Here is a 25,253-nt window from a genome sequence, read left to right on the forward strand (position 1 = left end):
CCTACACCCCCCCAATCCCCTCCCCACCCCCCCAACCCACACTTACACACCCCCCCCAGCACCTACCAACCACCCCAAACCCCCCACCTACACCCACCACCCAGCTCAAGACCCCTCCCCAAAATCCCCCCCCCAAAGGGGTCCACAGCTCCCCCTCCCGGGGGGGGGGGGCGGCGGGGCTGTCAGCTCCCCCCCCCCCCCCCGCCAGCCATATTGCTCTGCACCCGGAGGAACACGCAGCCGGCGAATGTAAACACGAGCTAAAATGTCTGCCAGGAAATAGTTTGTCTCCGCGAGCATCGCGCTGGAAGTTGGGCTCCCCGGGCCGGGGTGGGGGGGACACACACACACACGCACAGGGACCCCCACCGTCCCCCCCCTTTTCCCAAACACCACTTGACCTTGGCCGAGGGCGCGTCCCCTTGGCCGAGGGGAGGAAGTTATTTCCCTCCGGGTGTATTTTGGTGTGTTTTTAGGGTTGGTTTTTTTTTTTTTTTCATCATCTTATTTTTTTTTCCCTGGTGAGGAACTGACCGGTGCCGCGGGCGGGGGAAGGAGCGGAGATGGGTTAAGCTGATTTTTTTTTTTTTTTTTATTTCATTTTATTTTTCCCCTTTTCTCCTGCCGTCAGGAAATCGCCATCCAGCCCGGCACAGCTGGCAGCAAGCGCTTTCTCTCTCGGGGAAAGTCATTTTGCCCGTTCGGATCCCACTTAAACCCCTTTTCTGTTAATTCCTCCTCCCCCCCCCGCACGTTTCCTCGCAGCCCCGGGGGGGGGGGGGTTTACAGGGGGTGGTCCTGCAGAAAACCCTCCTTCCCGGTGGGAGAGGGGACGGGAACTGCCGGCCGGATCCAGGCCTCGCCGTGTTTTTGCCCCAAAAGCTTGGTTGGGGTGACTCCCGCTGGGTGGCTGCGATGGAACCCATCCTGCTCCCTGGGACTCGTGTCCCACCGATGGCACGGTGGCCCCCCCATCGCCTCCCACCCAGCCCGGCACCGAGGGTCGGGGGCTGGATGGCTCCTCTCCCCCTCCCAGTAGTGTATTCCCACCACCGTGTGCTCCACGTGGTGACAAGATACCTTTCACTCTCACCAAATACTCCCATCTCACATTTTTTGGCATTTTTTTTTTGTTTCTATTTCCCCCTCGGCACCCCCCCCCCCCTCCCCCAGCATCCTGATTTCTGCAGCTTAAAATGCCCCGCACGGCTCAGGGCGAGGGGGTTTTTACGGTCGCGGTTTCTATTTCTGTTTCAAGCAGCGGAGAACAAAGCTGCCAGCGCAGCGTGGGGCGCTTCGTCGCCTTCGCCCCCGCCGGGGGGGAGGCTCCCCCCAGCCCGGCGAAACCCCCGTGGGTCCGGGCTGCGGGGACGGGACTCGCCGGAGCTGTTTGGTGTGTGGGTTGTTGGGATCAACCCTCTGATGGCCGAGCAGCTCCTTCACCAAAAAACAAAACAAAAAACCATGTTGGAGGAGGAAGGCAATAATTACACGGCATTTTTTAAAATTTATTTTCGTTTTTAGATTAATTTTTTTTAATTAATTCAGCAAACACTACCCCAGAAGCTCGGAGCCGTGTCCCTCCTCCAGCATCGTGTCCGACCTCAGTCCAGGGCTGGTGGTTGGCGTGTGCGTTGTGTGTCTCGTGTGCGTTGTGTGTCTCGTGTGCGTTGTGTGTCTCGTGTGCGTTGTGTGTCTCGTGTGCGTTGTGTGTCTCGTGTGCGTTGTTGTTTGTTTGGTTTTTTTGAAGCAGTCACGTGAAGGTTTTTTTTTGGTTTCTTATTTTTTTTGCAACAAGTATCAACAGGGATTTGGGGCAGATTTAACCCTGAGGGAGGAAGCAGCCTCCATGCACGCGCCCCCTCCATCCCCTCCCAGTGCATCCCCCTCCCCGCGCGTACACCCCATGCAGCCTCACTGAGTTTTGCTCCCCGGGTCCAGTGGTGGTGGGGAAGGGAAGTGACTTCCCCCCCCCCCCCTCCCCTGGGAACCAGGCTGGATGGGTCAAACACAGCCCTGGCGGGGCTGGAGACCCTCCCCGTGCAGCCCTCACACCTTTGGGGGAGCCACCCAGACCCCCTGGGGTCTGCATGGCAGAGCTGGGCTCCAAGCATCACCTGGAGCTGGGGATCCCAGGTGTGGGGTACAGTCAGGGATCCCCGGTGGTGGGCCCAGCTCTTGCAGGCAGGTTGGGACCCCGAGAGTGTCCATGATAGATCTGACGCTCACCTTCTCCTCTTCCGCCTGCAGATGTGCACCCCCAGCAACACGCCGGCCACGCCGCCCAACTTCCCGGACGCTCTGGCCATGTTCTCCAAGCTGAGGACCTCCGAGAGCCTGCAGAGCAGCAACAGCCCCATCACCTCCATGGCCTGCTCCCCCCCGGGCAGCTTCAGCCCCTTCTGGGCTTCCTCGCCCCCCAGCCACCAACCCGCCTGGCTGCCCCCTTCCTCGCCCACCGCCCACGGCCTCCACCACCACCTGCACCACCCACAGCCCTCCTGGCCCCCCGCCCCCCCGCCTGCTGCCCCCCCACAGAAAGCCATGGCCACCATGGACGGCCAGAGATAAGACTGGGTTGGTGGAGGGGGGCTGGGGAATTGGGGGGGGGCCAGGCCAGGGCGTTGGGAGCAGGGGCTCCCCCAAAAACGCACTGGAATAATTTTCTAGGTTTTATTATTATTTTTATGAGGGGGTAGACATGTTGCCGGGGAGGGCACCGGCCCCTGAGAGCCTCTAGCTGGTCTTTTCTCCCCCCGTTTTATTTTTTTTTTAAATATATAACTATAATATATAAATATATCTAATGTATATAAATCCAGAGAGAAGGAAGCAGCAGCATGGAGGCGCTGCTGGGTGGGGGGGTGTTTTCCCTACGTTCCCCCCCCCCCTCCCCCAGCATCCCTGCAGCAGGGCAGGAGAGGAAAGGGGCGGGGGGGGGAAATAATGAAAAATAAATGGATGGAGGTGGCTGTCGGCACCCCGGATCATGGCCATGGGGGCACAGAGCCGCTGCCCCCCCCCCCCCCCCATCGCCCGGGCTCGATTTCCTGGACACTTGTTGCAGTGCGCAGAGCAAAGCGTGCCTCTCCTCTGGCTTCCGAAATTCAGCCCAGCTTCTTGCACAGATCCTGCACCCCCCCACCTTGTCCTCCCTCCCTCTGCACCTCTCCAGGGCCGGGGGGGGGGGAAGTAGAACTGGGGGCTGTGATTTATAAAGGTGATGCCCACCCTGTCCCTGTGACCACTGGTCACGGCCCTGCCCCAGGGAGGGGGAAGCTGGGTTTTTTGGGTTGGTTTTTTTTTTTTGTTTTTTTTTTTGTTTTTTTTTTTTAGTTTTCAAATCAATCTTGCTTAAAAAAAAAAAAAAAAAGAAAAAAAAGAAAAAAAAAAACACAACAAAAAAAGAGGTTGAAGGTTTTTTTATCAATTAAATAATAATAATAATGACTTAAATAATAATAATGAATTTAATAATTAAAAGAAAAAAAAATATCACTTTTTTAACACCAGCTGCCCATCCCCAGCTGCCGGGGTGCTGGGTCTGTCCCGCAGAGGTGGCCATTGGATGAGCCTGGCTGGTGGTCCACTGCCTTGGGCTGCCCAGGCCTGGGGGCAAGGGATGGGGGTTGGCCCCCCCCATCCCTGCAGCCTGCGGGGCAGGCAGCTGGGGCAGCAGGAGAGACCAGAGGAACCAAGGAGGGGACATGGCTGGGGGAAAAGCCAGCACCCCGCAGGCACCCTGCCCTCTCTGCTGTCCCCATCCCACCCATGGGCTCCTCTCCCCAAGCCTGCTCCGGCTGTACCTTCCTCACACCCATGGGATCTTCTCCCCAAGCCTGCTCCGGCTGTACCTTCCTCACACCATGGTATCTTCTTCCCAAGCCTGCTCCGGCTGTACCTTCCTTTCCTAGGAGCGCAGGCAGCTGTTTGTCCAGCTGGTCCCTGTGGATGCGGCTGTCCTCGTCCAACAGATCCACCACGTTCTGCTGGGAAGGAGAGAAGGGGCTGGCTGAGCCATGGGGCCAAATTCAGCATCGCCAGATGATCCTCCCGCACCCATCTCTCCCTGGGGAAACTGAGGCACGGACCCCTCCAGATGCTCAGCATCACCCTCCCAGCCTCAGTCCCCCCTGCTGTATCCCTACCTTTGTTGTCCCTACCTTGGGCTGAAGGTGCCGCAGTGGGGTGGTGACAGTGTGCTAGTCCCTCAGCTCCACGGCAGGGTACCTGCCCATGGCCACCGGCTCCAAAACCCAGCAGCTGCCCATGGCGGGGCAAGGACACGGGGTGAAGGGTGCAGGCGCCCACCCCTCCATCCCAACTGGCCCTTGCACCGGTTTCGTCGCTTCGTCAGTGCTAATTACATCCCTGCGCCTTGCCAGGATAGCGGGTCACAACCCAGCTCCACGGTGCTGCATGTCACACACCTGCCCTCACCCCAGAAAGCCTTTGCACCCAAAATTTTGATTCCAGAGGACTCTGTCCCAGAGGTGCCCCCTCCTTGTGCCCCCGCTAATGTCAGGAACTGCAGCTGGCGAGAGGAGAAGGCACAGCTACTTCATCAGCACCACCACCGTTTGTTGGCTAAATTGGTCCTGTGCCAGGCTACCATGTGGGCACCGGCTGGGATAGCCAGAGGGACCGGGGCGAGCGCTGTCCCCAAAGCCACCGCTGTCCCTATCGCGCTCACTCCGTAATCCCAGCCGCGTCATCAGCCTCTTCCTGGAGCTGCTCCAGGATCCTCTTGCTCTGCTCCTCCAGCTGCTGCCGGAAAGCCCCTAGCTCCAGGTGGTCCAGCTGTGGATGGGGGCGCATCCTCAGCCAGCCACCCCAGGGTGAGACATTGTGGTCCCCAGGGGGAGGCAGCCAGGAGGGGGGACCATTAGAAGGATGCTGCCTTAGGGACAGGAATCGGCTCTGAGATGGGATGGATGCAGCCAACGAGCCCAAGTGCTGTGGAGGCTTGATGTCCCCATCCAGCCAGCAGAGGTGGCCAGGAACCCCACTAGAACCACCCCTTGGAGCTGGTGGGCACACTCCCCCTAGAACTCACCTGCATCAGCTTGACTGTCTTGGTCACCAACTGCCATCAGCATGGCCTTGGTCCTCTCCTGCAGTCCCAGCTCCTCCAGCTCCATCACCTCCAGCACGGACCTGGCCAGCAAGACGGGGGCACAGGGAGGCTTAGCTGCCGGCTTTCCAGCTGCCTGATCTGGGAACGGCATTGGTGGCATGACCCCGTGTCTCATCCCAGCACAGGGGCTCTTCAGCTGCCCCCTCCCTGCCCAATATCCCCCCCGGCATCCCCGCAGCCCCCCTGGGGACTGCCACCAACTCACCTTCCCCTTCTCAGCCTGCAGGTCGCTGGCAGGCCCCTGCAGGAAGGACACCCAACCCCAGAGGGTGATGCTCTCCTCATCTAGAAGGACATGGTCCAAGGGGACACGCTGTCAGAGAGGGGGTCTTGCCCTTGGGTCCAGGGTCTAAGCACAAGTCCCCACCCCAGGGTGTCCCCACACCCAAACACCCCCCTGCAAGCTCTCCCAGGGCTCCCATCTCCCTTGAGGAAGAGCAAGGGCAGCTTCTCAGCTCAGCATGGTCCGAGTTGGTGGCTTCCAGCTGGGCCATCTGCTCCTTCAGGTGGCCAAGCTGCCCGATCTGGCAGAGAGATTCCACCGTTTCCACACAGCAGCTGGAGGCACTACTGGAGCCTGAGAGATCCTGACTGCACCCCTGGGGTAGTGATCTCGGTGCCAGGGGACCCTGGCTGTGTCCCCAGAGTGGTGGTCTTTATGCCAGAGGGAGGACCCCAGCTGCATCCCCATGGTGGCGTCACTGGCCATGGTGGCGAGCTGAGGGCCACTCGTGGTCTCCTGCAGCAGGTCCTTCCCAGGCAGCTGCTCCCCCAGCTCCTGAGGCTGCTGCCCTGGGCCTTGTCCCCCTTCTCCAGGGGAGAGGGTGCCTTGGCAGGCTGGTTGCCCCCCAGGAAGTGGTGGTGGTAGGGGGGTTTCGAGGTGTGTCCCTCGCTTCTTCAGGTAGGTCCTACGGGCCCAGGTGGCCGACCATGGCCCACAGCAGGCTGTGCAGTGCCATGAACTTGATAGCCCCAACCTCAGTCATCCAGATGGTGACATCCAGCAGCTGGGCCATTGCTGCTGTCCTGCCCGAACCCATGGAGGGACTCGAGGGGGACAGGAGCCTCCTGCCTGGGAGGGAGCAGAATGAGTGGGAGGGACGGACAGTTGGCAGCCTTCCTCCTCCTCAGAACAGAGGGATCAAACCAGCAGCTGGAGGGGTGACGGGACAACGCAGCATCTCCCATTGCTAGGTGACACCCCACCCCTGGTCCCTACTGGTCCTCGGGATGAAGTTACCCACAGGGATGGGAGACACCGAGGTTCCCTGCTGCCTTTCCCACATTAACACCTAAAAATGCAGCTGGTGCAGTCTGGTATTTTGCAGCAGCCCATGCCCAGGGAAGGGCAGCTCCCGCGCAGGGAGAGTGGCCCTGGGAAAGAGGGCTGAGCCCTGGGGAGAGACAATACCACGGTCACACAGCACAGCCCGGGCTGAAACCATCCAGGAGGAGACCAGTCCCAAGGAAGCACCTCAATTTATTTTCTTTTTTTTTTTTTTTTTGAGGTATTGAAAAGCATGACAGATTTTGCCCTCTCCCTTAGACATGGGAATGGTGGAAGGCTGCTGATGAGAGCATCAACAGAGCTTTCTAGCGCCTTGCTCCGAAGCAACGAGCCAAATAAGCAGGGAAAAAGAAACACAGGTAAACACATGCTTCCAGACAACCCTTGGAAGTGTTCAAACACTAGGAAAATCTTTGAACCTGAGCGATCCATCAGACGAGTATTTACAAAAAGAATCAACACAAACTTCTTGTCCCTGATAACCCTCCAAGACCGACCATCCCACAGTTGGAGCACTGACATCTCCCCCCTTCGGAGAGGCACTCTAAGACAATTCCCAAGAAAGGATGGGAGCGGGCAAGCAGGAAACAGAACAGACACCTTGCGTTTTTAAAAGATGCAAGAGATTCGTTTTCAGGCATTAAAACGAAAGCATACAGAGTGTGTATTTTTCTTTTCCAAGCTGGGAGGATTGAGTTCAAAGAGGGAGTAGAGAGATTAAGAGATGGGAACCAGATGTACTGAGGCAAGAAGCTCACCCTTATAGAAGGGATCCTAAGCCTTAACTGCAGTAACCGGCAGAGCTGCGAACTCAGGAGCTCTCAAGCTACACACAGGGACTGCTCCAGCTTTCTAGGCAGCACCCAGGGCCGGCAGGAAAAGCTCCAAGAGCCCTAAAATGACACAGGGCCACATCAGCACAGAGGTACAGCAACAGCAAGGGGTGGATCTCGGGGCAGAAGGCAAAATGAGAAAGCAGGTTCGATGATGTGATGGCAGCCTAGGTCCCAACCAGGTCAGGTTGGGCAGATGCCACATCCTAGTGTACACCAGCCCCTACCCACCACCTCCCTGTGACCTTTGGGGGCCACCGAATACAGGGTACCAGTTTTCCTAAAGCAGTTAAGGATGCTGAGACAGGAACATCTCCTGGCTTCAGTTTAGCCCAAGCTGCTTTTGGCTTACAGTCAGGTAAGGTTTGAAGCAAGGCCAGAGGATAATTGGGGCTGTGGTCCCGAGTGTGACCCAGGGGACACCAGCACAACCCTCTGCTCACTGGTGCCACGGTTCCAGTTTCTACCCAAATACAGCCCAGGAAAAGCAAACCTTTTGAACAGGGCAACAGCACTCAAGAATCCCTGACCTCACTCCTGGCAGGTCTGACAAGCAGTTTGAAGGGGAGAGAAGAGCAATACTACTAACATTTTTAACACTGGCTTCCAGTATGAAGAGCATGGTGTGGTACTGGCTCAGAACGAGGTGCCACATAAGCATCGGCAGGGACTTCACACACTCAGTCAATCCCTTCAGTAATACTTAACAGCACAGCACTGTGTGACAGCACCGGCCAAGGAGCCACACCGTGGTCACAAAGTACAGAGAGTACAGCTATGGTTTGTTCATCGTACTTTGAAAATGCAGGAAAAAACCACAGAATGGTTAGAGTTGGAAAGGACCTTAAAGATCATCTAGTTGCACCCCCCTGCCACAGGCATGGACACCTCCCACTAGACCAGGTTGCTCAAAGCCCGTCCAGCCTGGCCTTGAACACCTCTAGGGGTTGGAAAGAACACTTCTAGGGGTGGAAAACCGTCAGCAGCCTTAAGACCTCATCCAGCCCTGCGTACCCCTTGTGGGATCTGGCTTGGAGGGTTAATCTGTGCGGTATACTGGAGAAGACCAAACCGCTCTGGGTTTTCACGCACCCTCACTGGCTACAAGACAGGACGCTTCTCTGCAAGACAAACTCCCCCGCACCAAGGCGCATTCGTTTGCCCGGTGTTCAAAGCTTGTCCTGCTGATAGTGTCCCTGCCTGCCCCTTGGCACCATTCGCATTTTTAGATGCTGGAGTGGAAGAGAAGGGTGTAGGGAGAAGTTGAAGGATAAGCAAAACCCAACAGCTGCCTGCTAGAGACAGCCCATCACCAGCGGTGCTCTTCTGAAGCAACTGCCTCCAGCAGGATTTGTTCATCCCATCAGCAGGTTAGAAAGTGGTACGGGTTTTACTGGAGTGTGTTTGTCTGCCTCATCAAGGCGGGGAGACCACAGTTTGGGAATTTATTCTTCTATCATCCCGGAGACACAGCCCCTTCACAACCACCTTGTGTCGCTTTCTCAAGTGTCCCCTCCAGCTAAGGATTAGTGTCATTCAAAAAAAAGGAGCAAGCAGCGAGTCCTGCTTCCCCATGGAAGGCGGCTGCAAGCTGCCAAGTGAGCACAGTGACAGCAACAGCCCCACAGTACAGATGCAGCAGCTGTTCAGAGGGCACAGGGTTCACAGAAAGCACCAAAAATGAAAAATCCTATGCTCTTTATTGCGGGTTCAGTGTTAGTGTTTTGGAGAGCACAGCTGCATTCAAGGCAGAGATTGTTCCAACTCCCCTTCCCCACGAGACTACTACAACTCAGCAGCCCCAGGCACCTCCAGAAACTGCGCCTGGTTTTACAGTGCAGACAAGTGTTCAAGTGAGGACCTAGACCCTCATGTTCCTTGCCACTGAAGAACAATAATGATCCAAGGCTCGCAAAATGAAAAGACCAGCACATTAACTACCATTCCTTTGTCCTGCTGGAAGACACACGTGAGCTTGTTCCCAGCACCCCGGCACAAGGATGCAAGTAGCCCTATGAATGGGTTGCCCTAAGCTGCCCTTTCTGGATGTTCCGCTAACTTGGTTTTGCTGAAAGTCCCTGCTAAGCTGTACAAGGGATGAGAGGCCACTCAACGGGCAAGGAGCTGCTCTGCCAGCAGTAAGCAGTTCAGCCGCTGGAACAAAGCGCTCCCTCCTGTGCTCTCAAGCGAGTCACAGTCAGAAACAGAAACCCAAAGGCTGTCTCCTCTCACTGCCCACACGCAGCAACGAGCACTCTCTATTCCCTTCTCATAAGCTGACAGCTACTACTTTTTTTTTTTTGCTTTTCTTCCCCCCCCCCTACAGGGCAAGGGATAACACACTAGGAAAAAAAAAAAAGAACAAACAACAATTAAAGGAACTTAAAAACTCAACACCACCTCATTTCTCCATTTCTCTTAATCAAGATGTAATCCTGCCCATTGCCAGTGGCCTCTTCTATACACCTGTAAAGTGCTGGTCAGGTTGATTTTTTTTCCCCATCAGTTCTCATGGCTCAAGACTCTGAAAACCTTCACGCTTCTACAAGAATAAACAGTTGTGTAATGCCTATAATTTATGGTATTGCCTTTTCATGCATGTTTCCTTCTCCCGTGGAAGCTAGGTCTAGTCATCAACAGTGATGTTGCGGAAGAGATAGGCCATGGACTCGCCGTTGTGGATTCGTCGGATGGCTTCAGAAAGAATCAAACTGATATCCACAGTCTTTATCTTGGGGCACTGCAGCTTCTGTACCTCGTGAGGAACTGTGTTGGTTACTACCACCTACAGAGTGCCAGAAAGAAAAGATCATTAGTTGTGCCGCTGATAAGCTCTCTCTCACTCAGCAGCTACCCTAGAATAACTCCCCGAGTGGTGTGTACCTGCTGTTTCACAGCTCAGGGGAAGAAATCCTTATGTGTTAGGAAAAAAAAGATTAAAATAAACGGTTTCCCCTACATGACAGTCAATCTGTCGAGGGGACCAGCATAACCAGCACTCTACAACAGCCACCTCCACGCAGGCTGATGGGTCCATTTAGATCGCAGGATTGACTCGTTTGTTACTAAGGGTGAGGTTTGAAATTTTATCTTAATGTACCAAACAGCCCATCGTCAGCTGTGGAAAAGGACAGGGAGAAGGCCTGTACAGCAAGAACACTGTCACATGCACCCAGCTGCAGCGAGGGAAGTGACCAGGCAGGAATGACTAATATCTGTGCATTAGGGAGAAAACATACACAGAGAAGCAGCTCTGATCTGAACAAGTATTAATCACACACTTTTTTCCTTCCCTAAATGAAGAACCGGCTAATTGAAAGCATCTGATGAAAGCAGTCATTTCAGAGATGAGTTACATGGCAGGGGAAGAACATCAGTTTGTGGGTTTTAGTGCTTTAAATCAACCTGGCCAAAGCCAGCCCCTTCCTCCACAGTCCAGAAAGCAGATGTACCTCATCGATGGAAGATTCCTCTATGAGACGGGGGGCATCTGCTGACAGGAGCCCGTGAGTAGCCATCACAAAAATCTTGTAGGCTCCGCGCTCTTTCAGGATCTCTGCCGCAGCTACGAAGCTTTCCACATCATCGATGATGTCATCCTGAGAAAAAACAGAAATAGCATCAAAACCAGAGGTTTACCGTGCCTGCAGGGCAGGAGTGGATCTGCAAGGTACTGCAGCTCTGGCCATGTACGCAGCTGAAAAAGATAATCTCTGGCTACTTCAGCTGCTGTTGAGATGCAAAACCAGTCACATGCACGACTTCAATCTGTGAACACCATTTCCCTGATTTATGGGCCCTTTTGCTAGTGTGCAAGACAAATATTGTGTCTTGGAAACACATCAGTCCCCGCATGTGCACACACACAGACAGAGTTTCTCTCCCACAAAGTTGTTTTTTTTTTTTTTTTTTTTCCACGGTGATAGTAGCTGCATGTTGATCCCTTAGACTGCAGCGTGGCACAGCAAGTATGAGAAGCTCCACAAGTGTTTTTTTTGTTTGGGTGGTTGGGGTTGTTTTGTTGGTTTGTTTTTTTTTTTTTTTTTGAGGAGATTTCTCTGCATGTCCTGGATTTGTTGGGTATTTGTAGATATCTGACATTTGTAGATTCAAGGGAGAAAGGAGATTTCGGGGCTTAAAGCGCTCAATACAAAGGGTTTTCAACAGAAAGCTGAAATAACCAAGGTCACCAGCAGAACTGGAGAAAAAAGCGGCAACAATCATGTTCCCACCCCAGTAGCGACTCCGACGCTCTGGGATAAAGCAGCTCAGGAAAAGATGCTGGGAGGAAGCCACCCCCCACCCTTCCTTCTCCATCACACTCATACCACAATGATGGCAATTCTTCCTCCAACATCTCCAACCACAGTTATTGGCGGTTTCTCCTTGGCCATCATCACTAAAGAAGGAGGGAAAAAAAAAAAGCCCAGGTCAGTTAGCCCTGAGTCAAACCACAACAGCTCCACCACACAAGAGGCTCAGGCCTTAACTGTGTCTTACATTGCTGCACAGATACAGACATGTGCTTTACATTACCCTGACACCCACCTACATGGGTAACCACTGGTTTAACCATCGTTTTCCTCCTTAAATGAACAGCACTGCTGCATAAAGATGAAATTTTCGGTTTCTATGGGGACCTTGTACTGACCTCATGGACAGAAAGCGAATCCAAATTATCTTAACAGACCCCTATGCAAGGAGAACTACAGAGCAGCACCTAGTTCATGGGACGTGGCAGTGACATTCTTTGTGCTCTACAGCAGGACTCGACAAAAGGGGTCTCATGATTGGGAACAACAAATGGGCTTCTCCGAGCAACACAAAGGACATATGCTTTACAAGGTGCAATTTTTCACCTGTTGGACTCATTAATTCATCTGAAGGACCTGAGACTGGCACTGCCACTTGCTTGCTTTCTCTCATAACACCAAACACACACAGCTCTTCCAGAAGGTGCAAGGAACTTAATACTACCTGCTCAGGCAAAGAAACCTTAAGGAAGTTTGCAGAAACAAAGTTTGTTAATATATATTTTTTTTTTTTAAGAAGTGTTTTCATGGAAAAAGCAGGACAAAAATCCAATTCAAACTCACTTCCACAAGCTCGGTGCAATCAGCAACTGGAAGCAACAGTACACATTGATAAGCTGTGCTATCTGACACCTGGTGAAAAGATGGACCAGAAAATAAGGTTCCACTCCCTCCTGGCTCTACTTCTGCACTGACACGGCTCAGGCAAAAACTACACATTCAACAGGATTTATCCCTTATCCCAAAAAGCTTCCAGCAGCAATATGAAAACTAACAAGAGTTATGAACCAGGATGCACTGAGAGTGTCCAGATGTAACACAAGCCTTGAGACTCACATCAAACGGCACTCAGCCTCTGGCACTGGCCAGGGACCTGCTGTCCCTAAGCCAAAGCTCTTACTCTCCAGAAGGTGCTGGTTTATACAGTGAACACAGTACAAAAACTCCCAGCATGGAAGGACATGGTGGTGGGCACATATGTGTCATTAGGTGATAATCTGGGCTGTTCTAACCACTGAAGCAAATACGCACATCCAGCATTTTGTGGCACTTAACCCGGCCCACCTGCACCCACCCAAGATTTTATGCTCTCTACAGGGAGTGCAGCAAAGTGTTCTACTGAGGCACTTCGTACCCCTCCTCTTCGTAAGCTCAGGGCTTGCCAGGATGCTGGCCATAGAGGCTTCTCAAGTGCCAAGGAGTTTTGGACACCCTCGGTAACAAGATTTTTTTTCTTCTTTAAGATAACCTACTTCCATATAATACCCGAGCGGCATGAGAACACAAGCCATCACCCATCAAAAAGCCTGTCTGAACACTGATTTCTGCCCTTCTGGGTCAAAAAAGTCCTACATGAAACTCCCCATCCTGCACAGCAGGCTGATCCGGAACTATTCCCACAACTCAGTGACTGGGAATGCGGAGAGTGCCAGCACAGCTGGGCAAGTGAGTCAGGCTGAGGGATGCGATGAGAACAATCACAAGGACCACAGCTCCAAAGAGTGCTGTTCTTCATAGGGACGACCTGCTTCACCAATTGGTTTTCCATAAGCCTACTAAAATTATATAAAAGGTGCTCAGTAGTTCCGTTTTGACCAACGTTACATTACTCATAGCTAGGTTTTGCCACTCAAGTCACAGCTACCTTGGACTTAAGAGTTAATTGCTCTTTGGAACACAGATTCCCCAGCCTCCCTTGCACTGTTATTTCTGAGTCTCCTATCAAATGCAAAGTCATGTCTAAATCCTGTAGGGAAAATATTCTTGTGAGAAGGAAGAGTACTTGTAATGAACCAGGATTAAGCAGCACAAGAGATAAGCAGATCATAAATTTCAATTACAGGCACTACGTACCTGCTTAGATTAGTTATTAGTTTATTATCTAGCTTGGACAGTAACAAAACTCCTGGTGGGAGCTGTGAAATACCAAAAGGATTACATCTGGCTGCCATCCCATCCTCCGTCTGCACCCACAGATGAGCACCATTTCTGTTTACAGCAGCCAGGATAGGGAAAACTCTTTCCTAAGACCAGAGGGAGCTGAAATTCAGCACCGTTTTACTGATAAACACATGAAGTTTCAGCAAATCAGTATCCTCCCATTCCATAAGGGAAGCAAACACGTTCCTTGCTACGCTCAAAGGCTAACACAGCAGCCAGCAACATTAGCAGTACTTTGCATCTCGTGTCTGTTTTTAAATGCTGCATTTTATTTTTTACTTTAAAGTATGGTAGGCAACATGTCGACCTACCCGGATCCTAAAGAGATGTTCTCCCTTTTTCTTGTTCAATTTTCTCTGCAAAGAAAAGAAAAAAATTGCAAGCCAAAGATCTACCCACAACCACATCAAATTGCAAGAGAACTTTGATTGCTCCAACGTGACAAGAGCTTATGCAAGGGTTACTGTGGCCAGTTTCTCTTTCTTCAAAATCTTTGGACATACCAAGATGTGCAAGTCAGAACTGCTACGAGAAGGTGACTTGAAAAAGGATTCAAATAATAAAGAACATTTTCCTTCCAGACACAAAACTCTGTGTCTATTTGTATGTAGACAAAAGAGGGCAACAGAAGTAAGCCACAGCTGTACTTCTGCCTGACATAACCCCTTGGATTATGTACGAGTTTACGTTAAAAGAGTTGCTGTTTTTTTCTGAAGAGTAAGAAAAGATGCTTGTGGTATCTGTAGCTTTTAAGGGGGGAAAAAAAGGGAGGAAAAAAAAAAAACACCACCACTTATCAAACAAGAATATCAAAGAACACTGAGGGGTGGTGGGGAAATAAGTCAATCGGCCAATCGCTCTAACCTGTACTTTCATTCTGACACAAGTAATATACTCCAAAGTACCAGACGTTAAAGGGGAGATGTGATCACTAGCACAAAGAAACAGCATTCCCAGGTGCGTAAGCCTGTTGCCTTAAGCATTCAAAAATGGGTGAAGAAATGCTAAACCAAATTCTGTTTGGAGCTGACAGCGTGCATTAAAGCGATAATCACCAAGTAAAATAATGCTGCATTTACAACAGAGTCTATGAGCAAAAGGCTGCTCAGGAACAAACTGTTTTGTGAGGAGACAGACCTGGAAGGACAGATAACATCCTGGTGCCCAGCCCAAACACAGGGAAGAGATGGGTGTAGGGAAGTAGAAACAGACCTGTTCTCAGTCCAGTTTTTAACCCAAACTCTTTCCCTTCACAGCGGTTTGCTGGGCTCTGGGTTTGAAGCAGACCATTAGCTATCTGTATAAAGCACTGAATTTCAAAGCCACTAAAATGATTTAACAGATGGTGCCCCAGTCCTTTTCTCAAGGACAAGGAAACACGCAAAGAGTCCACACGCATTTGTGAAAGCGCAGCCTCAAGCCAGCTGCAAGCTTTGAGACACAAAGAGCACACAATCAAAGAGAATAACCTCGGAGTGACATCCTGTCTCAAAGGCTCCGATTTCTGGGTTTTGAGTGACACGAGCCGTTGCTGCCACTTTAGCCCAGCACTTTAAGAAGTGCTATTGGAAGCACCTTTGGCATTTTTCTGTTATGGCTCCATATGCCACCAAATCAGAGTAATGCATCAGGCTATGCTCTCGGGACAATAAATAAGCCATTACACTGCATAACGCTCGTTAATTAAATGCACATGCTCTCTACTAGAATAGGGAGAAAAGGTGCATGCCAGGACACAGGAGCCCAGCCAATTCACTAGGAAGGCCATGAAGAATGAAATAAAGCATAAACCACTGCTGTAGGGCTCTGGGGCTGCTCCCAGACACAGGTTTCTGGCTGTAACACAACTGCCAGGGACCTAAACTGCGGAGTCTAGAGAGGGAGGACAGGATGGTCCACACCTATCTGGTTGGAGCCCAGAGCAGGATGCTCCCCGGTTAGTCTCAGCCACCCCCCAGGAGAATCCCCACTGTCACTGCCCAGCCCCAGGTCTGTGGTAGCTGCGTCAGGCAGACCTAGAGACAGGTTCTGTTCCAACAACCAGAGGTTTTTCTGGCCAGTTTTGGTGTAAGGAAGTGTACAGCTCTGGGTGTGTAGCACATGTCCTACTTTCACAAATGACAATACAGGGACATAGCTGAACCCTGTTTCCCTCTGCCATCAGAGCATACACCACCAGGATCGCTGGTGATGGTACACATGGTGGGAAGAGCTGGCCAAGGGTCTTGTTTGATGTGCCACTTGAGGTGGGAAGACACTTTTCAAATGAACTGGACAAGAAAGGAGGTGTAGCAGAGAGGGTAAGTACAGACACTCACAGCACCGCCATCCCTAACTCCAGCTGCATTTTCACCTCTGTCTGGCAGAGCATGGATCCACAGCAGAGGCTGCGACACAACCAGGATGCTCTAGAAGCTTATAGCTTTTAGATACAACCTCAGTATTCCACACCTCCAGTAACACAGCCCAGCTCACCCAAAACTCACTCAAAACCAGGAATCTATTGAGATTAGAAAACTGGAAAGAAAAGCAACTTTCTGCTGAGAGTTCTGGACAAAGCTCACCCCATAATCAATCCCACATCTCACTCCCGACAGACAGCGACCAAGCCACAGCTTAACTGTTTTACATTTGTGCCTTAGGCATGCAGGAATGTAAGGTCATTAGTCAAGCGCAGAGTTTCTGCAGGAGATAAAATAAGAAAGCGGTGATACACAGCAAATTAGTTCATGTTTCGATAGTGGAGGACTGAAAACAATTTTCCACTGAAATCATAACTAAACTGGACAAGGGCACATTTCCGTATGAGCTACCATTTACGGGGCTCTCCAGCAGAGCAACATCCCACAGCTGAGCTTCCTTTAAAGTGACATGGTTGGAAATAAAGATACAGTCACATCAATGCCCTGGTAACAGACAAATGTCAGCTGGGGATATTTTGGAGGACAGCATCCTCTTCAGAGTAGGAGGGGAAGGAAAAGGCCAGGAGTAATCAAGCAAATTCCCATTTTGTTGGAAGCGCATAAAAAAAAAAATCCTCATCAGAAGGGGGACAAGCAAGATGAAGTCCGAAAATTCATTGCCAAAACCCCAACACCCAAGAGGAGTTTCACCAGCAACATAAGCTTTGTTTGACTGATTGTATAATGGTGAGCGATGACTGGGGTAATGTAAAATGCCTGCAGTCTTACTTGCCTTCCCCCCACAACCTACCCACAAACTGGATGTTCTCCCTAAACTTCAAAAGGCAAGAGGAGACACTTATCAGTAGCCACTGCCAGTATAATTAAGTTTGGCTGCATGATGGATGGCTCCTTACCACACACAGCAGCACGCAGCCTTTCCCACGCTCAGTTCTCAGCCACATTCACTGCACTCATCATTTCTGTCCTACCACCATGTACTACCTGGAAAGTTAAAATTCTCCCAAGAGGGAGCTGGGTTTTGATTGTACTGTTGTTGCTTGACTGCTGCTGTTGCAGGAATACAAGAAATCCTAAGAGGCCAGCATTTCCCAGAATACAAGTTTCCTCCTCTTTTTTTAACTGTCCTCCGTGCTCCCAAATCAGCAGTTTATCAACTGATGGCAAGAGCAAAGGAAGCAGCTCAGCAATGCTTTTGGAGAATTTATTCACACTAGGGCACACAAGCCTCAAAACCTTGTCAAAGCAGACACTGGAAGATGATCCCCTGGCTGCCAAGATGAAGAACGTTTCCAGTGGCTGCAGAAGGAAGGGAAAAAAAAAGGCCAGCCCTGCCCTCCCCGCTGGGGACACCAGCCTGTCGCAGTGGCTGCTCCCATGTTAGTTATGCTTTGGCATTTCTTTTCTGTTTCATTAGCTCAACGAGTTTTGTCACTAAGTGCTGTAAAAGCACCACCTTTGTCAGAGGTTTGTCAGTCCCGATGCTGAGTGGGCACAGATGAGAACAATACTTATGCTCTGGATGGCTAGAAAGAGTTAAGTAAAAACCTTCTCCTGTATCTTCTCCTACAACTTACTGATATCAACCTTTCCATGAGAAAAATTCCACTGGTCCAACTGCCATTAGGTTGGTTATACCTACACAGCTAAACCAACAGTAATTTCCCACCAAACTTTCCCTTTTTTTTTGCCCAAAGGTAAGCAGAGAAGTTTAATCTTACACGGCAGCTCCAGACCAGGATGCACAGTTGCATTTTTGACCATCGGAGGGGAGTGACGTCCATCATCCATGTCCTGCTCCGTACACTGAGCCTCTCCATGGATCACTGCCAGTCCCAGCCGTAGTCTCTCAGCGTAAGACTGAGCCCTGCAGGACAACCACAGCACGTCAGGAGGATGTTGGGCTGATGCAACTCCACAGCTCAGTGCAGCAGGTCTCTCCCAGACCCAACGGGACAAGCAAAGGCTGCACCCCTATGGCTGTTCCCCAGCAAGAAACTTCACTGGAAGCTACTTTTCATTCCTCCTTTAATACCCCAAAGCCCACTCTACCCCTTGGCTCCACCACAGAGTGTTCTTCCATATGCTAAATGCTTGCTGAGATGGTCAGACACTGCTGAAACTCATGCAGCAAGTCTGATCATGGCCCCAGGTGAACCACCGAGCTCTGCAGCAGCAGCAGAGACCTCCAGAGTTTACTCCCACAGGGCTGGACTGCAAAATTCGGCTGCCCATCTGCACCACTACAGACATCCATCCCATTTCCAGCAGCAAAAGGCTCATGGACCAGATTGCTGAGCTATTTGAGGCCCTCCTGTATTTTTCCTGGCATATTTCCCATCAGCCCAGATCTTTTCCAAGTTACTTTAACCAGCTAGTAAAGCATCCATTTACCTTTTAGCTGCATCAGGAGATTTGGCTACAATAACCGCGTTTCTGTAATCTGGAATCTGGATGTAATAGAAAATTATTTCAGTAAAGACCTTCTTGCTAGTGAGTGATTTGATACATGGCTGAATAATCGCACCGCTCTCCTTCCCCAGACCCAAATCATCATTCTGTGGCAAGAAACTAGAGGCAGTTGCATTTATTTTCATCACCAGTATTTGTGTATTCTGGTCTGCAGCGCTGAGCGCAGCTGTAAGACACAGGGCACCGCACACAGTGTGGGGAAGAAGGGAAGGGACAGTGATGGGCCCTGGGGGCCAGAGGTATCAAACCCTGGCAGGGGAAGGTGTGAACCCAGAGCCCACTCTCCCTGTATGGGGAAGCCTTGCTCCTACCACGTGGGCATAAAGCATCATCTTTCGCACATGGAAAATAAAACCTCCGTGCCCTGCCCTCAGCCCTCCTGTGCTCAGCACTCCTACACTCAGCCCAAGACAATGTCTATCAATAATTCAGAGCAGTCAGACATCCACCGCAGAACAAAGGGCGAGGGGAGATAGTTTAACAGGATTTAAAAGGCGATTAGAGCATAAATAGCACGAATCTCTCAAATGGCACTAACACTACAGTGAGCTCATCTTCTGCTTATGGTCAGGAGTTCAATTTCTATCCAGGTACAATCATACAATATAATATTTTCCCACTTTCCTAAGAAACATACAATAGGTACCCCCCGAGAAAAAATTCATTAACAGAAAGATTGACCTAGCCTGACAACACAACCTCTGCATAAGCGGAGGCCCAACGCTGCTCTCACATTAAGATGAGTTAAGACAAATTGATACATATAGAACTAGAGTAACCTCACTTCTTCCTGTATATACTGAAGCAAGAAAGGGGATGCTCTCAAGTTGTCTACTGGGAAGCTGAAGAAGCCTTGAATTTCCTTTTGATGAAGGTCCATAGTGATAATGTGTGTTAAACCTATGGAAAAAAAAATAAAAATAACAATTCAATGAGACAACTCCCACAAGGCTGGAGTTCCTTGAATATCTCCATTTTCCAGACTATTTTAGCTATTACTCAGACTATTACACCATGTGATAACGTAAGTATAAACAGGTTAACGTAAAAAGTTCCAAAGGCACAACGAGAAACAGGCATGCGGTAAGTCACAGCACTAGGCTGACACTATTTCAATCTGACACTTCTAGGCCACGTCCCCAGGTGCGAGTTACAAAGAAATAAAGTGAAGCTGAAGAAAATGAATTCCTCCGAAGTGGCTCAATGGCTCGGCACATCCCAACATCAAAAGGTGAAGAACAGACGAACAGACATCTCCGCCCAGCAGCTGGATGCACTGGACACTCACCTGCCTTGGCAAGCATGGAAGCCAGCAGCTTGCAGACTATGGAGCCCCTCTTCCTCATTTTGCTCTGTTTGCTGTAGGGGAAGTAAGGGATGACCCCAATGATGTTCCTGGCACAGGAAGTCTTCAGTGCATACGCCATTATCAGCAGCTCCATGACAGCCGTGTTCACATCTCTAGGAGATTTGAAAACCATTCCAAATATTAGCAGGTGTTTTTCCAGTGCAACTCCTTTTATACCCACACCTCTCCTCGCCAAACTTCCAAGCAAATAATGCTACATCTTACACTAACGGATGCAAGACCCAGATTGTAATCTTACTCCTTCCATCATGGCACAGCACATTACAATCAACTGTTGTACGTACAGGACACAACTCCAGCACTCAGGAGCTGGGGACCAGAGTTTGATTTTGTATTCTAGCAGGAAGTGCATAATGATTTCCCTCCATCATCAAAACAAAACAAAAAAAGGGCATTTTTTTTTAAAATTTAATGTTGGAACAAATGTTACTTCATACAGTGTATTTTGAAATAAGATGGGCTTTTAAACAAGCAGCACACATGCAGCCAACACAACTTCATCCACCCTGGATTTATTAGGGTGTTTTCAACAATGTAAAGGCAAGTTATTTTTCCTGCCTTAAGAAATACTGCATTTTGGAGCAGTGCAAAGTCCAGATGCACAGCGTTGGAGGAGGTCAGCATCTCCACACTATCTAGCTTATCTAGAGATGGAAGGAACAGCACAGCAAGTGCTAAACAGTCATTTCTTGTGAAAAAAAAAAAAAACACACACATTCTGCCTATGTTGCTTTTTTGTTTGGATTTATCTGTGGACCACAGCAAGGAATACACAGAAAACCCCATTTTCAGTTTGGTTCACCGTGATGACTGGTGTGGCCCAGCAGGATTGCATTAATCTGCATTTTAATTCATTCTGGGAAGGGGAAAAAGAAAAGCCAAGCCCTTTTAGATCCTTAAAGGCAAGACCAAGAGACATTATCTGCATTGTCACAAACTGACTGGAGACCACTTGGGAACTGAAGAACACGCACTTCAGAGAAGCCAGAGGGACAGACAACGCTACTACAATGCAGACACTCTCGCTTGGGGGTTTTCAGCAGGGACAGCCTCTAATGACACACCACTTCCCCAGACAGGTCCCCAGGAGGGCAATGCTGGGGGTGGCTCAGTTGTGGAGCCCATGGTGACAGAGCATGGACTGACCACATCTTTCCACACAGCAGCAGAGGAATAAACAGCACAGAGCAGCTTAAAGCTCTGCAGAGCTTTTTGGATGTTACCCAGACATTGCTTGAGGACCCGTTTTCCTCCTGACCACTGGGGACAACTTGCCCAGGAGCTCAGAAATACCATTTTCTAAGCCTCCGTCTGTGTGACCTGTGACAAATCCCTAACCATTCCCACTTCTCCATTGCTTTCCCTTCCTTCAGAAATTAACCTCCATTTGTGCCTCTTCGTTTGTGAGTGCTCTGGGTCTCTGTTATCCCTCTGGCCCCACCAGCCCTCACACACAATGCCGTTTACACACAAGAAAGCTTTGTTAGCTCGGAAGCACCCAGCCAAGAATTACATAAAACATAGCCCCCTGCCACGTAGGACAACGAGCAAACAAAGAACTGTTTCTTCCCTTTGGTGTTTTAGCTGTGCCAGTGGGGCCGTGAGAGGATAAAAAGATGCTACTATCAGTGTTGTATAAAAACAAAGTGGCCAAGTTTAAGCCTATTTAAAGTTCATCCAGAAAATTCAGTATTTCCCACCATTATTTTTCAATTTAAAAAATAACAAATAAAATCTTTAAACTTTATGTATTCACATGAAAAGCAGATAGAGAGCAAGACTGCTCCCGAGAGAAAGGGTTACCACCGATTTCAAAAAGCACCAGCATTCCTGGTTCTGCTGTGGGACACCGGTAGCCATATAGATGGAGAAATTACTTGAGGAGCAGCACCTCTCTCAATATTCAAGCAGGACCCCATGCTGGACTCTGGGAAGCTCCTGTAGACCAGCTGGCACAGGCACTAGGCAGAGGTGGATGTGTCTGGCGCTCTAGCAGGGCCCAGGGTGGGTGGGCTGGGGGCTCATCAAGGCAAGGAGAACCCTCCTGGATGCTTTGTGCTGAGCTAGATGTCACATGGATCTGTAAAGGGCACTGACCCAGCTTGGGGTGGGGACTAATTGCGGGAAATAACATCTTCAGTGGAATCCCAGCCACAGCATCTGCAAAACAGTTACCCAGAAGAGCATCCCTCCTTGCTGCCCTCCCTACCTCCTGCTTGGAAGCCATGCTCATAGTTATTGCTGGAAAGCCCAAGCCAAGACTGCACACGGGGACTGTCAGCTCATTACCAGGACATTCAGAGCCAGCTCAGCTGTCCCCAACACCCTATTCACCACCCCTCTCCAGCAGTCTGGAGCCTCCCTTGCTGCTCCCCATCCCTGCCTGCGCCATTCCTGGAGATAAGGGCTAAGCAAATGCCTTACATGAAGCTGCCAATTGACTTTGCAACAACCAGCACCAACGCTCAGCACTGAAAGACTCCTTTTGCTTTTAACCTGTCATTAAACCACCAACTCCGACATTTTTCTACCATCTAAGCATGACCTATATGGTTTTCCCGCATAAGAATGCAAGTCCACACACCAACAGTCTTGGACAATACCTGCCTTCGTAACTTTTTTAGTTCTGCTTTATGCTTTTTGGACAGGGATCTTGTACCTAATATTCAGGTCTTCTTGTTCTCGCTGTGCATTTAAGATGCAGACTGTGTATCCACACTGCAGCAAAAGAAGGTTTCCCTCTCCACTCCCTTCCTACTAAGTCCTAATATTTTGTTTGTTTTTCAAACCGCTACTGAGTGCGGTCTCCTGAAAAGCTCCCTGAAACCCACTGCAAAACTGAGAACCCTTGAACACCCTTAAACCCGTCCTCTCCAGCAATGCAGCAAGAGACAGCTACAGCTTAAGTATAAAAGATGACTCGGCCACACAACAGTGACTCCTCACCCAGAGGGACTTGAACATTTTGGCTATAAAGGATCCATTTCTTGGCCCATAACATTGAATTGAGTTTACAGAAAAACAAAGGGATCAACAAGTTAAAAGCAGAAGAGGTTTTCCCCTCCCAAAACTATTGCTGTCCCTAATGCTCTGAGTTATCTCCACTGAATACCTTATCTGTTTCATGTTTACACAGCTCTCAGTTACAAGTTATTTCAAAGACAGCTCTCATGAGGGACAGGAGAATGGCACTATTCACCCGAAACTTAATCCTGCATCTGTGGATTTTCATCTTGCAGAGCTTTTGTTGCTCCCTGAGGGAGGAAACACTTGGAGCATCTCTCTGGGGAGAGATGAGCTCTAGGAAAATGCCTCAGTCTGCAAGAGGAACTCCAGAAGTGAGCACACTAATCTTGTAGTCCTACTGGTTTCTTTAACACCAGGCCAAGAACTATAAAAGAGAAAATGAACTTGAATTCTCACTGGGCTCTATTTCTTCGGCAAGCAAGGAAAATTCTGTTTCAAGGGTATTCTGCTCCCTGCTTGAGCTCTGGTACTTATTAGTTCTTGTGATCTTCAAAATCTGAGCAGAATTTGGTAACTTGGAAAAAGCTGTTAGAGCAGGAATACCCTTGTTTTGCTAATTGTGCAAAAGGTGTCCTATCAATACTTCATCTCTGACAACAGCACCTGCCCTACTCATAGTTGGGTCATTTTGCAATTATCATTCGTATGTGGGCTCCCTTCCCACCACAACAGTGCTATCTCACTACACTCTTCCTCAGCCAGAGAGCAGCAAGGCTCCTGGGGTCAGCAGCTGTTTTTCCAGCTCCCTGGTTACTTGCAGCACTTCTTCCTCTTACTCCAAGGCTAGAATGGCCCAAAATAAAAACCAAACCCGCCCACTAAAAGCCCCAACATCACTAAGAACTATAAAAGTACAGGAGGGAAACTACGGGCTTCCACCTGAGCTCAGTTTCACATCACTACAGCGAAAGGGGAAGAGTAATCCAGGCTGTAATGAAAGCAATAGCTGCTGTTTGTTGCTGGCTCTGCTGCTTGGTAATTGGAAGGCAGAGGAAATTACACATCCAGAAATGGAAATGCCAGTCAGAAATCACTGAGCAACTGAGCCTGCAAGGACACCAACACACAGACCAGGGATGTTTCACTTGAAGCCATCACTCATACTTGCTCTTGCCTCAAGTGACACACGCTATTTGACGGGAAGCCTCTCACTTTGCTGTGGCGCAAGCGATCCGCTGGGAATTTTAACAGCTTAACACTATGTGGTGTCTTAAATGTAAGTCAAAGCAATGACAACACAGGAAACAGACTGGTTATCATGCTGGCTAACGGAGAGCAAACCTATCGAACAATCTGCTGAACCAGAAATTCAAAGCATATCACAGCTGTAAAACTGAGCCAGGAGTCCCTTACCTGGGGATTGTCTGTATAATGAAGATATCCTGTCCCCGGACAGATTCTTTTATTTCAACTCTTGTTTCTGAAGAGGATTGAAAAGACAGTCAGTTTTGTTTCCAAACATCAGATTTATGGATTAGAAATTAACACACAGATAAACCAAGGGAATTTTCCACAGGCTGGCCCCCAGAAGTGAAAAGCTGGCATGACACGCTAGTGAGTTAGTTGTATTTACAACGAAAAACCAGGCTGAATAGCTGTTCTCTTACACGTAGAAGACAATTACCTAATTCTCAATGAGAGACCCTTTTCACTTCTCCATGCTGAGTGCTGAAAGCTTTCAATGCCACATTCATTAGTGAACAATGAACCACCCAAAGCAGAACAACCTTTAGTACTTACCATGAAGGTAACTTGGCTCTTTTGCCAATTACAGTGGTGTCAGCTCCATACAGACTGGACAGCCCAAGGCAACACCAGCAGCACTGAGTTCAGAGGAAAAACTCCCCAATTTCACTACCAAGGTCAAGACATTTCAACACTGACAGGAGCTGGAAACCCGGGTCTCTGCTGAACACAATTCCTACAGTTCCAGGCTCAAATGCAAAAGCCGAGCCCCAAAGCAGCTCTGCAAAGGCAAAGCAATGACACCAGGTTTCCCGCGGTGCCCGTCTCAGCCACTCATTTCCCAGAGAGTCATGAACCAGAGGGTAGGGATAAGTGAAAGGAGAGAAATATCTACCCAGCTACCAAACTCAAAGTCTAATTGCCTGGGCACTGGCAGTAACCTTAAGGGGCTCCGCTGAAAGCAGACTGATTTGCTGTGCAGTGATGAAGAATGACTTCAGACCTTGTAGCAAGCTCCCTGATTTAAAACTAACTCCAAAGGGCAG

At 49.8% G+C, this 25,253-nt stretch overlaps 1 protein-coding gene across 5 annotated transcripts in view; it reads right to left on the reverse strand.

Moving 5' to 3' along the window:
- Positions 1 to 6,604: 6,604 nt before the first annotated feature.
- PRPSAP1 (phosphoribosyl pyrophosphate synthetase associated protein 1) overlaps positions 6,605 to 25,253 on the reverse strand; it is a 29,108-nt gene continuing 10,459 nt past the window's right edge. For 4 of the 5 annotated variants that reach the window (XM_074159935.1, XM_074159936.1, XM_074159934.1 and 1 more), the window contains 8 exons: positions 24,376 to 24,442; positions 19,915 to 20,087; positions 19,411 to 19,526; positions 18,549 to 18,604; positions 17,876 to 18,021; positions 11,587 to 11,657; positions 10,711 to 10,857; positions 6,605 to 10,043 (listed from right to left, as the gene is read on the reverse strand). In XM_074159935.1, coding sequence (XP_074016036.1) covers positions 9,885 to 10,043; positions 10,711 to 10,857; positions 11,587 to 11,657; positions 17,876 to 18,021; positions 18,549 to 18,604; positions 19,411 to 19,526; positions 19,915 to 20,087; positions 24,376 to 24,442 — 935 coding nt within the window. In that variant the 3' untranslated portion in view covers positions 6,605 to 9,884. Of the gene's footprint in view, positions 10,044 to 10,710; positions 10,858 to 11,586; positions 11,658 to 17,875; positions 18,022 to 18,548; positions 18,605 to 19,410; positions 19,527 to 19,914; positions 20,088 to 22,510; positions 22,534 to 24,375; positions 24,443 to 25,253 lie in introns of those variants that run through there. The other variant, XM_074159938.1, reaches the window with a different exon arrangement.

Source organism: Numenius arquata, chromosome 17 (genome assembly GCF_964106895.1).
Source record: "Numenius arquata chromosome 17, bNumArq3.hap1.1, whole genome shotgun sequence".
Lineage (NCBI taxonomy): Eukaryota > Metazoa > Chordata > Aves > Charadriiformes > Scolopacidae > Numenius > Numenius arquata.